General features: G+C 45.7%; 1 protein-coding gene across 1 annotated transcript in view; it reads right to left on the reverse strand.

Annotated features, from left to right (window-relative positions):
* Positions 1 to 16,486, reverse strand: part of AKR1D1 (aldo-keto reductase family 1 member D1) — a 35,384-nt gene extending 18,898 nt beyond the window's left edge. Inside the window, exons 1-2 of the mRNA XM_071727554.1 lie at positions 16,169 to 16,486; positions 9 to 176 (exon numbers count right to left, since the gene is read on the reverse strand). Coding sequence (XP_071583655.1) covers positions 9 to 176; positions 16,169 to 16,261 — 261 coding nt within the window. The 5' untranslated portion in view covers positions 16,262 to 16,486. The remainder of the gene's footprint in view (positions 1 to 8; positions 177 to 16,168) is intronic.
* Between the last annotated feature and the right edge of the window lie 941 nt (positions 16,487 to 17,427).

Here is a 17,427-nt window from a genome sequence, read left to right on the forward strand (position 1 = left end):
CCTCTCACCTTGCCACAGTAAAAAATGTCTTCTCTCTTGATCTTTCCTTCAGCAATCTTCTCCCGGATAGCCTGTCCCACTTCATGCTCATTGAAGTAGACAAAGGCCCCGTCGATGTGGCGGTAGCCGGTATCAATGGCAATCTTCACTGACTCCAGACAAGTACCTTTGGGAGTCTAATGGGAGAAGAAAAAGAGTAAACACCGTTTCAGTCTCCTGCTCACCTCTCCTGCAAAGCTAAAGAGTCCCTGAGATACCCACAAGATTCAGGTTGGAATTCAGCCAGCCTAGCCATCCCACACCTCCCCAGGCACCTGTATTTCAAACTCTGAATAAAAATGTGCTGTGTGCTTTTCTCTGAAACTGTCACAAATGTGGAGTTAAACTGGAAAAAGGAGAGAAGCAAACATTCTTTATGTGTCTGGGAAAAAGAGAGTACTAGAGTCCTCAGAGAGCAGAATTGAATGTTTGATATGAAAAATACTTAGAGAGACAGGGATTTCTAACAACCGTCATTTGATTAAGTCCTTTACTCAAACGTAAAAGTTGTTGGGATTTTTTTTGAACAACCACCTGCCTGATCAGAGGCTCTTTGAATATCTTATGGTCCAGTAGAGCTTTTGGCAGATGCTGAAAGGATTTGGACTTGACTTCTTTCTCCTCAAATCATCTTACTGTTGGTGGTACCATAATCCAAAGGGTGATATCTTAGGGCTGCCTACTGGTGTTCCCAATTCTAGACAACAGTTGCTTTAATGTATGACTAAGAACCAGTAGATGTTTTGGAGTACATTTATATCCATCTTACTGCTTCAGTTTGGGATGAGTCCAAGAAACCTCTTAATAAGTCTGAGTGGCATTTTTGTACTGTGTGCTGCACTTAAGTTCCCTTGTCTTTGCTGAAATTCAGAGTAAGCTTTTTTTTTCCAGAACACTTGTATTTTCTGTTAGCCAATGTGACGGGCAAAATACATGTAGACCAAACCAAGGAAAAAAGCTGAAGACTGGTTACTGAGAACTTTTGACTGATCACTGATACTGTACTGAAACCATCCTACTGTTCCCACATTTCATACAATGAGAGGGCAGCTCCAAATGATGGTGGTCAAGGGCTCTCAGCAACACGTGGCAACACTGTTTTTCAGCCCTTTTCATAAGTGTTGCTCTGCTGTGACAGGGACAGCTGATTCACTTAAAGGAAAACTGAATGGGGTGAGTCAACCTGCTCTGCTGCACTGCTGTCAGCCAGCAGCAAATGCCAAGAGGTGAACTTTGCTACATCCAAGTGAAGGGCCAAGACCAAGCTGCTTCTCCTATGCAGATGCCAGAGACATCTGGAAATGGGACAGGATATTAAGGAAGAATTTCAGATTTGTTGGTTTTGCCGATGCCAAGGAAAGAAGCAGGAGTGGCAATAGGGGCTGTTGGGAAGGATCATTTTTCACCACAGCAATCAGTCTCCCTCCTCTCCCTCCAAGCTGCCCTTTAATAGCACCCACTGGCTTGGCTGCCTAGGAGTTTGCCATAAGATAAGCAGCTGCTCTTCCACCACCTAATGAACCAGAAGGTGAGAAACTCACAGCTGCCACAGGATGCTACAATAACCAATGACACTGTTGTGCTCTTCCATGTTCATGGATGAAAGATCTGTGAAGGCCTGCTCAAGACACATGGGAATCAATCTCTCTGTCAGTCCCAGAGCTGTAGGTTGGTGGCAGATTTTTCTGGGGTAATGGGACTGTATCCCTGCTGGCTCACCCTGCTCTTCAGCATCCACCAGGGCTGGCAGCTGTTGGATATGACTGGACTGGCTTCTGTTCAGACTCAGGTGGGACTTCCTGCTCTAGGACATGGTTCCTAAAGGTTACTTAAATTGTAAAACCCCTCACTCTTGCCCTTCTTTATTACAGACATGAGGGCCAGGAGGCAAAAAGACACAATTTGGCATGCTGAAGTATTTACAAGAGTACCGACGCAATATTGCCTGCTTAATTGAAAGAGACAATGAAATTGTTGTTTGGATGCTTCGCTGCTTTCACTATGGAAGACTCCCAAAGGCACACTGAGCCCCTGCCAGAGCCCTTTTCTAGTTGTTAGTAGGATGTAATGAAGACCATGGCTGACTAAAAGCCTTTCAGGAGCAGTCAATGGCTGGTTTTCACTCGGGGCACATTGGGCAGAGTTACAGAAGAGTGAAGCACGGAGAAGTGACAACCTCCAACATGTTCATTGCTTTGTCCCTGTCTGAACCTGCAAAGAAGGGTTTGAGGGAGGCAACAGGCAAAAAACTCTGACACAAGTACTACAAGCCAGCAGTTACTGATGGCAGTAACCTCAGACCTCTGAGCAATGAGCTGTAGCTGTGGATGCAAAGCTCAGGCTGAATAGCACAGCACAAGCAGCTTAAAGGTCTCGTGAGCTCAAGTCCCAGTGATGACTAGTTATCCAAAGAGAAATATATTTTTTAAAGTGCAATCAGTGTTTTTTCTATGAAATCTGATTTTTTCAAGCAGCATGACTTCCAGATTGCTTCAGCCTGTTTGACTTCTACCATTCAAGTGTATGAAAGCAGAACATTTAGAGTACAGTGACATTAATACAGGTTTTCTACAAAAGAGTTTTTGACATCCTTTTTTTTTCTTTTTTGTTTTTCCCTTTTGTTGAAGAGCCTGAAAATGGAGTGTGGGCCTCATTCCAAAACTTCTCGTCCTTTCTCTCTCTTTGCACTCTTTAGAGATAGCATGAACGTGGATGGCTCCCAGTCATTTCCTAAAGCTGTAAACTAAAGGTGTGGAGTCTCACATGTAGGGGAATGGCATAGCTGCAGACCTGGGAAAATGGCATAGAGGAAAATGAAGAAGCTTTTATTAAGTGCAGCTGCCTTTGGCTGAATCGATTAACTTACATTAGAGCTGAACTTCTATGTGTTTCTTAATCTTTTGCATGGGACTTACACACATCTGTACAAATAGCCTTGTGAAAGACTTCTCCATCTAAAGGATTAATCTTTTTCTTTGAGGGTTCAAGGAGGCTTTTTTTGGATCAGGTCTTGATTACCAGTGGCTGGAGATGTTTATATTAAATATAAATGTTTTTATTGCACTAGTTCTTTTCTTTTCTTGGCATAGTAGTTCTGACGGATTCTGGTCTAAGGTGCTTCACATAAAAAGGCAAGACAACCTAGGGAACAGTTTTTGGAAAATCTTGCCTCTATTGAACCAGACCAGCTGAAGTTTTGACACATCTGCAGGTCTGGAAATTTTATACAGTATGTTTATTTTCATTCTAATGGAGAAACTATAATTTCTAGCATTTCCTTCCAAATCCTGCAGTAATGGGCTGTGGTAAACTGTGCTGATGAGTTGCACAGGCTAGTCATGTTGTGGTTTTGCCACTTTTTAGAAGTGTTGCCTTAAGTGCTGTATCTTATTCCATTATTTCCTGACAGACCATATTAGAGCCGGATGACTCAGATCACCGCTGCTCATCCATCTTTTCATCAGAAAAGGCACAAACCTGGATCTTTCCCTGCTGCTCAGCCTGAGGAGTTTTAATCTCTTATGTCTTTAACTAGTAGTGACCAGATCAGAGATTACCATCTGAAAACAAACTTTTACTTAAGTGAAGATAGAAGTTTGTGATATGGCTGCTCTTTCATCTCATGCTATTGTAGCTGATGGAACAACACCTCCCAGGCTGGCTGCCCACCAAGCAGCCACCTTTAGTCTACCAGGAAAGCCAGACCTTCTCCTCCTCCTTACTGGAGGTTATATTCACTAGCAGCCATTATCTGAGATGGGGTTGCCTGTGCTTTCTGCTCATTTTGGGTAGGCATTTATTCTTGCACTATTCCCAAATAAGCAGGGCTCACATTTAGAACAGCACAAGTGCCTAGTGAGGTACTTAAATGTCTTTGTGCTATAAATCTTTGTCAGTAGTAGTTCAGGATGCTCTGGACTTCAGACAAACCTTTCCTTCTTTATTACTTTTTATTTAAGTGTAGCTAAAAGGTATGCTTAATCCCTAGCTGTAATTAATGTTTCAATTTCTAATCAGTGTGCCCTGCAACTATGTTACTTTAGTCAAGGACTGTTGGTTTATAACTGGAATTTTAAAACCACTTCTACACTCCTAGTCAGATTTTTGTCTTCAGTGCTTCTACAGTCATTCACTAATTTGTGCCAAAAAAAGGTATTTATTATAAATTTTATCGTAAAATAAAAAGTGCTTGGTTGACTACAACTGCTCAATCAATAATAATTCCTTCCATAGCATCTAGGTTATTTTTAAGATCATAGAGTTTCAGGGAACAGCACCCATAATTTTTCCCTCTATCAATCAATAGCTTGTAAACTTGCTGATTTACTACCAGGCATGACAGATTAAACCACTATTCATTTCCTTTAAATTCCATGGTAAATAAATCTGGCTGAAGTACAGGGGAGCAGACTCAGGTTTGCACCTTCACTGAAATCAGAAAGGAAAAGGCAATTTGTGCATAGATGAAGTAGCCAGCTGGCCAGCTACCACGTATTATGTGTCTGAAAAGGCAACGTGCTTCATCAGTTCTGCCTTTTTGAAAGGGTCAGCTCTCTTTTTCCTCTGAGACCATGAAATTTTTTTATTTTTTAATGTTTATTACAGATACATTCCATCACATACCATTTTGTCAAAAACTATTCTCCTTGCCACAGAAAACATACAGCTTTGGTTTTGCTTGTGATTGCATGTGACGAAGCCACAGGGAAATATTTTTTTGTGCAGCCATACCCATGAATTTCACTGTTCCCTCTCAAATAGACCAGTATTTGCTTAGCAGTCTTAGTGATTGTCCTACTCATTACCCTTATTTAGAGTTGCATTTCAGCAGCCCTCCAATTCTTTTGCTTTTTTCTATAGCACCCATTTCTGGTCATCAATTTCCATCATTTTTCCAGATGATAAAGAGGGGTTCTGGTTGCCTCCAAAGACAAAATTAACAGGACACATAAGCAGCAGATGGGAATCTCACAAAACCACATGAACAGCTACCATAGGCACTACTTTTATAAATGTCCTAAGACCTCTATTGTAATTAATTCTCTATTAGTGCATACAGTAAAGGAAAATGCTTTGAGTTAAGCTCTCATGTTCTGCTTTGCAGAATTAAAGATTTCAGCAGTCTTGGCAGCATGTGAGAGCTGAAGGAGGAACACTTCAGGGTAGGAGCTGTTTACCTTAGTCCTGACCACCTCCCCTGGGTAGTGTACTGGTATCCAGTCCCTCAGCTGGGAATAATGATCCTGAGAAGAAGAGCTTGATCTGTAGGAAAAGACAGGGCCATCTCCTGGAAAAATCTGAATTTAGCTGTAGCCGAGTTACAAAAGAGATCCAAACTGTGGGCTTAGCGCTCCAGTTCTAACCTATAATTTAAGATGTGGAGCTGCTGTTTAGGAATCTTAGTCAGCTAAATACAGGAAGGAGAAAGTAGGTACATTCCTGGGCTCAGAGCCTCTTTCACCAGAGCTCGGCACCCACACACAGATTCTTATGCAAGTTTCTAGAAGCCAAATTGCTTATTTCCATTTGCCTGTTTTCCGGACAAACTGGCAAAGAAGGCTGGCTTAAGATGTTAGGAACAGAGCATAGAAAATGTGTACAGAGGGCATTACAGGAAAGCACAGGTTGAGTTTACAGAGTCAGGGGATATGAGCCACACAAGAGTAAATTCTTAGAATTGTTTAATCTTGTAAAGGAGAAGCTGTACTGTACACCTCTTTCTTGGAAAATGCAACTGCCAGCACATCCCTCTCTCTCGTGCACAGGAAAATCTGGCTTTCATCCCCCAGAAGCATTGACAGCCATCATCCAGAAGCAATACCCAGCAAAGGGATCTCTGCAAAAGCAGGTAGAGATGAGAATGGCTGCAGAGAGCACAGCTTGGAGCCACGGGCTGCTACACTGTCCCAGAGCTTTGCTGTGTACCATGCAATGTGTTGCCTTGGAAAGCAGAGGATAGTGAAAGTGCCCGGAGAAGATGCAGGGTGATATTTGCTGTCTTGTGTCCTGCTACAGATGAGTGTGGACAGGTGCTGCCTTTCTCCTCTAGCCTGAGGTCCTATCAGTGGCCTGAAGAGTCAGGTTTGATTTTCCATAGGACAGAAATTAGATTAAATAACTGCAGAATGATCATGTCAAGAATTCCTGTGACATTGCTATTCTATGATTTAGCCAAATCTCTGTTCAGGAAAGCTTCATTATTGTCACTGGTAGAAGACACTGGAGTTATTTATACCACTTAATTGCAGAATCCTCAGTTTTACAGTTGCCAAAACTTTTTATTCAATGCACCTTCACTTGATGCAAGCCTAAGCTTAAGTGCTGCCATGAATCTCTGTCAGCAGATAGAGGATTAAAGCAAACAAAGCATGTCATGCACATTCAGATCCCAGGCTTGCAGTGCTAGCAGGGTGGATTGGGGCAGTTTCCTGAAGAGATGGAGAATGCAATTGCTGACTGGCCAGCCCTGGAAAGCACAGACCTAATAAGAAGGGTGGACAATATCAAAACACCCTTTAGATAAGAAATGTGATGCCAGGGGTGCATGAGGTGCAGGAGGAAAATAAAGTACCAGCTTGTGAAGTACAGAGGAGAAAGAAAAGGTTGCCAGTAGTTCTTCTACTTTATTCCCTAGAGTCAAAGGGGAGAGGTTTCTGGCGCCAGTTCGAAGAAGTGTTTGCAAAGGCAGATGTATAACTTGGGGAATTCCACCACCTAGTTAGCTGAACCAACAAACGTTGGCTTTGATGGAGCCTAAAGAGGCATTTTCTGCACAGTGTTTTCAAGTTTTGACAAATGTGGTCTCCTAGGTCAATCCAAGACACAACCCAGATGCTGGCCTCCCGCATGAGCTGTAAGAACATGCTTACACTGTTCTTCAGAACACTGCAGGGAATCGGGGACACATGGGAGTGTGAAGCCATACTTAATGTATAGAGTCAGTCAGGGAGGTTTTAGAAAATGGAGGGCTGCCTGGAAAATTGGGCTCTAAATGTTCTTGTCAAAAAGCATATCCTTCAGTTGTGTTAATTCAGATTACTCACTCGTAGGGTTTCAGTTTTTCCCCTCTTCAACAATGTCAGTGATATCCTGTCTACAAAACTTTCATTTACATAGGAGGGCTTTCCCTGTGGCTCTTGAGCAGGGTTAAAAATACAATATGCCTAAAAAGCCAGAGGAAAAGAGAAAAAAATAATTATTTTTTTCTGTGTGTGTGAGAATATTTGTCCTTGATATTACTGCATTTGTAACAGCTAGCTTAGTTTTTGGAAGAGGGGTCTATTGAAAGAGAGAGTGCTTGCCACTTCAGTACAAAGCTGTGGAGCAGAAAAGGTATACTTTCTGTCTGATTATTTTCCAAACAATCAGCCTATGTCTAGCTTTGGGTAGTGCTACTGTCCTAAAAGCTTATCTGGATTAACCTTCCACTAGTTTTGGGTCTGGGATGATTTAAAGCAATTCCACCCTTGCCACAGCCAGATCCGTAGCTCAGTGGGTGATGCTAGCATCCGGTATCTGCCAGGCAAAAGCCGTACCAGCTCCCAGACAAAACTGTCATCTCCTAAATGTCACCTTGCTCTGGGAACGTTTTCCTTCGGAGTACTCCTGTGTTGTCCAAGTCCGCATGTGTCGGTACCACGTTTGGGAGCCAAGTGACGGGGTGCCAGGTTGTAAGAGCCAGCCCTTCTGCTTGGATTAGGCAGGCATCGCTGCACCGGGGCCAGGCAATTATCGGGTTGTCAACGGTTTCATTAGCAGAAGTCCTCTGCTCTGCAGGGGGATATTTCTATGGAGTATTCTGAGAACATTTTCAAATAGCACCTGAGATGTCAGCGTAGGTAAGAGGTACTATCTTTATAGGAAGAGCTTTTTTCAAGGCTTATAGTTTAAAGCATGCTCAGAGGTTACTTGGGAGGGGGTGGGGGAGTCGTTGCTCCTCAGAGCAAACTGAAAAATCTCCCTTTTCACAAGACTTGCAGTTTTGTGGCCACTTGGCCTCAAAGTCTTTCATAGTGTTGGTGAACTTTGTAGCTAGAAAGGTAGTCTTTCATTCAACCTCATCTACAAGGCTGGGCCCATCCTCATCAGGAATTTCACATGTTGACTATTTCAATAAATGCAGCTTTTAATCTGCCACACATGATTAGACAGTAATTGTGTTCATAGCTGGAAACACCACAGAAGCCGTTGGCATGAAGTAGAGATTAGTCATACCATCAATTTGTTTTCTATTAAGCTTCAGGATTCATAGAAATGAAGAGCCACAGAGATTTCGGCAAAAAAAACCCAGATACATGGAGGTAAATGAGCATTTCTGCAATTTCAACAGTCTCTTAGAGCCATGTGGTTTTGCAAAACAAAGCCATTAGAACAAAGCGTGTGTCCTCAAAGTTGCAGCAAGAATCTTTTCTCCAGCTCGAGAGTGATAAGTCATTTTGCCAAATCCAGCTTTAAAATCTGACTTCAGTGGTTATAGTACAGTGTTTACGCAAAAGCTAGGAGTTTTTAAGTCTGGCATATTTCAGAAAAAAAAACCAGCTACCTTTTCTGATTACCTGTTTTTTCCTAATTAGGTTACTCAATTTTCTTTTCTTAATGAGATACCGATGCAATCTTGCATTTATGCAAGCCAAAAATGTTCCATTGTATAACATGAGATACAGGGAGCCAGGAGGAACTGAGGCATCAAGAAGTGGTTGCAGGCAGGGCAGGAGAGGTCATGGCTGAACACCAAGATGACAAAATGTTGTCGTCAGAAATGTAGATAGGGTCTTTCAGTGGCAGAACAGAAAAATTGTATGGCAGAGGGGAAAAACTGAATGTAAGATAAACTGGCTTTTTTCACTTGCCATAAATATGCTATAAAGCAGATATGAAAGGCAACTTTAAATGTCATGCAATATTAAATTCTTAGCAAAAATCTTTGGTGAAAACAGAATTTGTCCAGGACCCTTTGGCTTTAATCCATTCTACTTCTCTGTACCCTCACCTATTTGCTATGGGAAGCCTGATCTGTGAAAGCGGAATCTTAAGAGTTCATCTGTTCATCCCTCATCCTCTGGCATATTTGCCATCTTTATAGCAAACTGCAGGGATGCATTAAGACAATGACACAGCCCAGAGCTGGGGCAGTTTCTTGAATCCTCAGGCAGAAGCCTTCTCCTGTATTTTTTAACTGATGGTGCTTTTGATCGGGTTTCTGGTGAGCAGCCACACTCCTGCCCGAGAGCCACGTTGTGCTGATGCCTGCTACTGCACCTTCTCAAGGCATCGGGGAGCCAAATACTGAGAAATCCTGCCTTTTTCCACCCTTGACAACTGGGTCTTGTCAGTAACTGTGTCTTAGTCAAGAAACAAAGAGTAAAATCTGAGACTGAGTAACAAGAGCATCACTCAACACCAGGATACCAGCCACCCTAGGAAAGGCGTCCCATCTGCAGTTTGTCCAAGCGTGAAACTAACTGAGTCACGACTTTGTCACCGAGTGATCTGGCTACAGATATATGGTTTCCGGATAAATATCGTTCAGCGTGAAGACTAGGCTAAGAGTTTACTGACAGGCAGGCCCTCCAAGAGCCCTCCAAGATGCACAGTTCTCTTCCCAGGCTGCAGTAATATATCTCCTTCCCTTCTGCCCTTGAGTCAAATGCGCAGATCTTGGTTTAGGAGTTTGGGTTTAGCATGTTCTCAGAGAACATAGAAACATAAAGCTACCCTCAGAAACATCTCAGAAATCCCAACCCCAGCTGTGGCTCTGCTTCTCCAAGGAAGAATTAGTACCTCATGAGGTAATGCTGCTGCTTAAAAAGCAAATGGCTGGAGAAAGACAGCGGTTGTTGCTAAAAGGGACTGCAAGGGACAAAATGTCCTTTGGAAATGGTAGTCAAGGGATATGGCCCAACAGCTTTAAAAAACAAATCCATTTTGGGAACTTTCTTCACTTCTTAAGCTCCAGGCATAAATATGAGGCTCCATAGACAAATATCTCCCTGGCCTACATTTGTGGTGATTTCATGTAGGTTTACAAAGATCACTTCATGATGGAGCTAACGTCAGACTCGGTACTCGCTGAGTTCAAACACATCTTTGTGGGTAATTGTTCACCTTAAAAGTACTGTGGAATTTTCTTTATATATTTATTACAATAGCACATCATGGGAACTAAGTTAAGGCTGTAAGGACACTTGCATGTTAGGGCAGTTCCTGCTCTTGCCACTGTCTCTCTTATCTCTTTCCAGAAAAAATCTAGAAGCCAAGTGGGAGGTTTACCTCAGGAGACAGTTGTCTGAGTCAGAGGAACAAAAATTTTTAGGAAAGAGATCAAGAAGTAGGTGCCTTGAAGCTTTGGTCCTTTCTCCAGAGATGTCTCTCAGGTGTCCTTCCTGCCTGGGACTTCACACAACCCATTTCATGGCCTGGGTTCAGGCAAGGTGGCTTTCTCTACAAGTCTCCTGAAATCATATCTGTCTCCAGCTGATCATGTTCAGAAGCGTGTGATGGCCAGGAGGAACACAGGTGGAATTAAATTGTGTGTAATATCCCCTGCATTACAGCTCAGAGATCCAGATTTCATTAGGGGGACAGGCCACTTATTACCTCTTTTGACAGAAAGGTAGGCTACGACAGCAACAAGGCAGGCAGCCTGCAGCATTAAGAGTGGTGGAAATAGTTCATGTGCACATGTCCTTGTACGAGGAGCTCTTTGGCTAAAAGGTCCTATGACAGCACAAAGGGGCTGTTAGTCCCATACAACGAAAAGTTACTCTGTTCAGCTTCAGGCTTGGGTGTAAAAAGTAATTCAGGGTGCCAAAACAGTGTTTTTACTTATCCGGAACATGTTTTTTCACTTGGTCAGTCAGATTGGATACGGGAGCCCTGGATGAACTTTTCCTCTCCTTGATTCAAACCAGCAATTTCTTCTTAAACAAAACCCAGACTGTCTGGGCACTCACAAGGGTTACTTTGTGGTACTTAGAGATTTGGGGAAATGGGTCTCTGTCCCTCCCAGCCGGATGCCATACTAAGTTCTTCAGCATCCAAAACTGTGGGGCTGGTGGGCAGCATGCTTTCCCATGAGGAGGGTGCTCCTCCTGCTCCAGCCTGTACACGTTTCTTCTTGCCTCTCTCTATCTATCACATATCCCCATAATCACATTATTTCCCTGGGCTGTGCGATATGAGTTTAATCCCCAGAGGCAGAGAGGAGGACTGAATCTGGTTTCCCACCGCCCATGTGGATTCCCTCACCAGCAGACTGTTCAGGGAAAGGCAACTGCTACCTCCAACTGCTTTAAAAATCCTTTGATTCCTCAGCTTGTACTGCCAGTGCCCAAAATGAAATGCTTCACCATTTGTTTTGCCTGAAAACATTCCACAAAACTGCTTCCAATTTATGAATGGATTTGGCTACCTCAGAACCTCATTTTTAGCAAAGTTGCAGCTCGCCCAAAACCCTCACCCGGTGCTATTCTTGAGTCCTTTGCCCAACCTTATGTTTCAGAAGCAGCGTCTGTATACAGTGCGGTTGCCACCACCTTCCCTCCAAGCCCTCTCCTCCCTCAGTCAAAACAGGAAGGCAGGAGAAGAGCTGCAGCCAAGGCCCCTTGACCTTCTAGGGAGACAGCAAGTATTTATGTGGAGGCACTGGACTGATGATCTTAGCTGTGTTGACAGGAGTGAGTTATAAAGTGAAGCAGGCGTAAGTGCACTTTTAACGAGGCATAGGATTTCCAGGATTTAGGAGTGTTTTTAGCACCTTTCCCCTCTGAGCCTGCTCATCCCTGCACCCTGTCTGCTTCCAAATGAGTACCGGTATCTCTTGCCAGATTGAGCTGGGAGCTGAGCATTAGTGCTGGGAGGTGATGGAAGCCTGAGGGGCTGATCTGGCTCTGCTGTGGCACGGGGTGATGCCACAGGCTCAATCAAGGGAACTGTCCTCCTCCACCCTCCCCTGTGGAGCTGCTCTCTCCCTCCTTCCCCCTCTTCAGCATCCATTTAATACCCCGGAGAATTGGGTCAACGGCTCAGGGGCCCTCAGGGAGGGAAAGCTGGACACGGAGCATCTGCTGGAGCCTTGGCAGAGCTGCTCCTGCATGCACAGGGCTTTGCCAGGAGGATCCACAGAGCCAGACAGAGGCAGAATTTTCCTCAAATTTTAAAGCCATCTAGAGGATATTGATAGTCCAGATTCTCTGCTCCTGCTGTGGTTCCCTCCCAGACTCATGAAGTGATGGAACATTTGGGGAAGAAAGAACAGGAGAAGGAGTCAGTGACTGAGATTTTCAGTCTTTCACTTGAGTCCATCCTTGCTGGGATGAACCTCCTAATTTATGTAGTCAAGAATCTAATACAAGTTAGACATTTCCTTCCTGATGTGAAGGAGAAAGCAAAACCAACTTAAATGTACTGATATCTGCACCAAAAAGTGATCTAAGCTTTTTAGTTATATTGTTCTATTGCCTTAAAAATACATAGAAAAAATATTAAAGCAGCAAGAAATATTTCTAAGCCATTTACTTGATAAATAACCCAAATTCATCACTATTTCTTTGACCCAGTGAAGTCTCCTTTCTTTCTGCTAGCAGAAGAGCTGATAGCAAATGGATTAATTGCACATTCTTGCTGTGCTAAGAGATTCAAGCAAGAAGAAATCACCAACATTGCATTACCAGTGTTTTCAGTCTCAAAGAACTAGCTGATTTTTTTGTCCTCCTGACCTGTATCCAGTCAGAAGAAAAGCTCTCTTACATCTAGGGGGAATCAATTAAAATTAATCTGATTACAAAATAGCCCTTTTCCACAGCAGTCAAAGTTCTTCTCTGGTTGAGTGATGTACTGCATTGAGTCAGTAAACTTGTACAGGGGACCAATTTTCAGTCAACAGATTTATTTTTTGTTTGTTTCACAACTAGAGAAACATGATTTATCTCCCAGAGTTGTCTTTTGGAGAACAATTAAATTATTTAAGACAAGCAAGGCAAGCTGCTGACACATTTCAGTTCTGAAGTTCTGCTGTGCTGTTTACCCAAACAAAGCCCAAAACATGAAAGCTGGCCCCCTGCCTCTGTTTTCTTGTAACAGTCCAGAGAAGCAGATTTCCCCACTCCCTGGTTAACTAGATCTGCCTGGTTTGCTTAACCAGGGAGCGTATTCCTGCACTGCAGGAAGAACAATCCAGGCTCATTATGAGCTACTGGGCTATAGTGCAAGATGGAGAAAACAGATTTGTTTTGGACAAGCTGCTCTGACATAGAGGTGCCAGGGTGAATAACCTTTGGGGGAAGAAAAAAAAAAATAAAAAATCTGTCTACAAGAGCAAGATGAATAATCTGACAAATGAATGGCTCTGTATTTTGTATCAAAGCACAAGATGACTAGAAGTCGTGGAGATCTGACTCATAAGCAGAAATAGCATGCTGGGGACGGCTGGCAGCGTTGCTACCACCAGCTGCCTGCCCCCACCACTGGAGGTTGGGTAGCTCAGATGCTGCTGCTTAAGCAATTCGGGCAAAAAAGGGCTACAGCTAAGCATTTTAAGGGAAATGTGCCAGTGCTCTAGTTTATAATCTCGCTTGTTAAGATAAACCTTGAAACAGTCCTGAACTGCCACGAAGCCTCTCAGCTCTCTAGGCAGGAGGAACAGAAACCTTGCAAGGCATCCTGCTGGAAGTTGCGCCAGGAACAAGTCAGCACTCGGCAGGGCAGTTTGTCCCAGCTAAGCAGCACTTCGCTGCCACAGCAAGGTGTTGACAGAAGCACACACCCCCACCCCGCCGTCCTCTTTATCAGCAAAGCAGCCTTTTTGAGATGGGCAAGCTTTAAACCGGGACCTATTTAAACGTCCTGCCCCATTACCGACCGGCAGCTGCAAACAATTCTGCAACAAATCCCGTATTCCCTGACTAAAATGTGTAGTCCTAATCCCAGTGTGTAAAGCTTCCGATCAGGTCCTCCAGGTAAACGTACAGTGCTTCACCTGCTCTTCTGCAAAAAGGAGACTTTTGCAAGTGCCTTATCAGTGCCGTTTTCTCTTCCTTTTCTCGGTGCCTCCTCCCACCTATAACTTTCCAACATGTTTGTTATGTAGAAGGAGAAAGCTCAGAAAATCAAACTCCTACAAATGCAGGGGGAGGGAGAACGGATGGTTGGGTATATGCACCCATTCCCACTGAGGGTGCAGTTACACAGCAGCTGCAGTTACTCTAAATTGGAGTTGCCATAGCAAAGCCCTGCCTGCATCGTCCTGTCGTGTCCCCCCCCCCCTTCTCTCACCGGAAAACAAAGGAGGTACACGTGAAAAGCAAAAAAACACTGCCCGGAGGTGATTCGGCCGAAATATAGCTCTAGATAAAAATGATTCGTTTTGGCCGATTGAACTCCATGCAAAAGCTCGCTGTCCACCTCAGCCGGTGGAAGGACAAAGGAGGCAGCGAGAATTTGCAGGGCTGGGGGAGAAAGAGCAGGACTGATGCTGTGCTCAGTTTGGGACATTTGAATTTTTCGCAAAACAAATTCTTAGCAGCGTTATCTCATTGCCGAGAAGCTGCCTCGAAAGGGAAATCCCACCTGGTCCCTCACTCAGCTCCGGTGGATTAACCTGCTGCTCTGAACTCCCTACCTGACCCTGGCTAATGCCACAGCATCGGGCCACGGCTCGCCCGGGCTGCCGGTGGGAAGTGCGGAGAGGCAGGGGCACCCCTTCTGCTGGCCGCCTCGTTTTTCTCCATTTAAAACTACTGTCAAATTGCAAACCGAGGTTTGGGGGTATGATAGACAAGTTTGGAAAGAGACGCTTTAAGTTTGCTCAGAGCTACTTTGTCACTGAATTATGCAACGCTCAGGTTTGCTACATTAGAACTCCTCTCAGAGAGTTTAATTTTGTTTCACCGTTACTCAAAGAACGCACTAGCTGAAAATATCTACAGAAACTCAAGTGATGTGGGGGACGGTGCCCAGCCTCTGAAATTGCAGATTCCCACTAGTTCTTCCCATGTAAACCAGCATTGTTAAGCGGGGGGGTATCTGCAGCCCTGGGAATTTCTGATACCCTTGATGCATCACTGGTGCTGCCTACAGCAACGTTTATTAGAGATCTTCTGCTATGCTTATTAATAATTATAGTCCAATTAGTGTTTGGTAAATTATTTTAATCAAGAATTGTCTTTAAAAAGGTGTCTAAAAATATCTTGTGGTATGCAGAGTCATACACGTAATATTGCATCTCAACTCTGTTACTATTACACAAGAAGGATTCTGGCCACGATTTCTCTTTTCCCACTCTTCAAACAAACAAAAAGAACTGTTGAAAGATCTGGCAGCTTCAGAGAGTGAAAGGCAGCAGCAAGTAGCCAGCTGCCTTTGAGTTCTCAGGTGCATAGAGGAGAGAAGCATCAGGTGTACTTCCACAGCCTCCATGCAGCAACAGTTAGGTGGGATGGGATGCCTGCCCGGGACACGCAAAACCGAGGGATGCAGGATATTTGAGAGTGGTTTGGTCGCTGGCAGTCAGCTGTGGGAGCCGCGGGAATTCAAGATGCAGGAATTTGGATCTTTGTTTTAGGAACATTCCTTGGAAAGTATCGGGGCCAGCTACATGATGGTCCGAGATCCCTTATCTTATCTGAACCCGGCGCAGAGGGGACGGCGGGTCCGGGGCGGGGGTCCCAGACGCATAGTTCCCCCCGGGACCGGGGGCTCCAGGGCACTTGCCGGGTGTCACATCCCTTTCCCGGTGACGGCGGCGGCCCCGCGGCTTGCACCGCGACGACCCTCGGGGGTCCCTCGGGGCAGAGAGGGTCCTGGACCCCCCGCTCCCCTTTCCCGTGCGCCCACCGACGCGGAGCGGTGAGCAGCACACCGCAAGCGGGGCGGGATTTTTTTTTTTATTATTTTTTTTTTTCCCTCCCCACCTTTTCCTCCTTTGCGCGCCGCTGTCTGCCCCGTACTGCTCACGGGAGAGCTCGGGCTGTAACTTTCCACGGAGAAAATAATGAAAAGAGGAATAGCCGGGAGGGAAGGAGAGGAGGCGGTAATAGGTGGGCAGTCCCGGCACAGGGGTCTGCAAAGAGAGCGGCCGCCACCTGCCCCCGCCGGCCGGCGGTGCGGGGCGTCCCGGGGCCCCCGGACTTACTTTCTGGGGGTCGGCGTAGGTGCCCAGCCCCAGCAGCGGGATGCTGTTCCCGTCGCTCAGCGGGACGCGGTGGTTCTCGGCTGTCAGGTTCATAGTGCCGGCAGGTAGGGCCGCCCCGAACCCGGGGCTGCCTCCGGCAGGGGCGGGAACCGCCTCTCCGCAGCCAACCGCAGCCCCTGCGCACCGGCACCCACCGACGGACCCGACCGGACCGGCGGTGTCTCTGCAGGGGCCGAGGTACGAACTGCCCGCTCCCGCCGGCGGGGAGTGCCTTTTTGGGGGGCTGAGCCACGTGTGCCGGTGGCGGCCCTGCACCGCGCCCCGCCGCGCACCGCCCCGAGCCCCGCCCCGACACGGCCCCGCCGACCCCCGCGCCGGCCCCGTCGAGACCCCCCCCCCCGGGACCTTTTGCAGTGCAAAGGCTTCTTGTGTGAAACTCAAAGCGGGACGGTGGGAGTCCTGCACTCTGGATGGAGGGGGGGGGAGAGGGGTAGGGTCCTGCCCGCTGCCAGGGATCCCCCTCGGGGCCGCGCTGCCCGGAGCTGCCGGCGAGGGGTCCAGCCCTCGGCAGCTGAGGTGTCTGCCCTGCTTTGCCCCCGGTTGCAGGGTACGGGCTTCCCATGTTTCAGGGTGGCAGGGCTTGGCGTTTTTCCCACAGAGGTGTAAAGCCCTTTTTAAACCGTCAAAATCGGGGTTACCGGGGACACTGTGTGTCCTCTGGGGACAGTTTCCACTTCTCCTTTCCCAAGGCTACAGGCCACAGGTTGAAAACCACTGCTGTAGGTGCAAGGAAGGAATGAAGAAAATTGCAGACAGGACAGTGGTAAATAGTTCCTCTGCCTTAGCAAGAGTCCCAAATTACAGTGATTGGGCTCAGGTTGCTCACAGTTTGGTTCTCCTCCACAGTGGAAAAAATGTAAGTATTTCCTATCACTGATACTCCATTAGGAGACAATGCCCTTTATGAAATTAAACCCAGGGCTCTTACTGTCCTTTCTGACCTTCATAAAACACTCAGGGACATGTCTCTACAACCCTCTGCAGAGATGTACCCTATTCTGAGCCAGCAGCTTTTGTGTCCTGCAACTGTGTCTATGTTGGGTTCTCCCTGTTTGATTTTGAAGTGTATGGTACTCTGTGTCTTCCCAGATCACTCTGAAATTAAACCCTCAAAGAACATTATTCCTCAGCCATAAACACGTCCTTTGCCTGGCAGATTATTGTTTTATCTCCTCTAATACCCTACTTGCCTTTCTGTG

Source organism: Heliangelus exortis, chromosome 1 (genome assembly GCF_036169615.1).
Source record: "Heliangelus exortis chromosome 1, bHelExo1.hap1, whole genome shotgun sequence".
NCBI lineage: Eukaryota > Metazoa > Chordata > Aves > Apodiformes > Trochilidae > Heliangelus > Heliangelus exortis.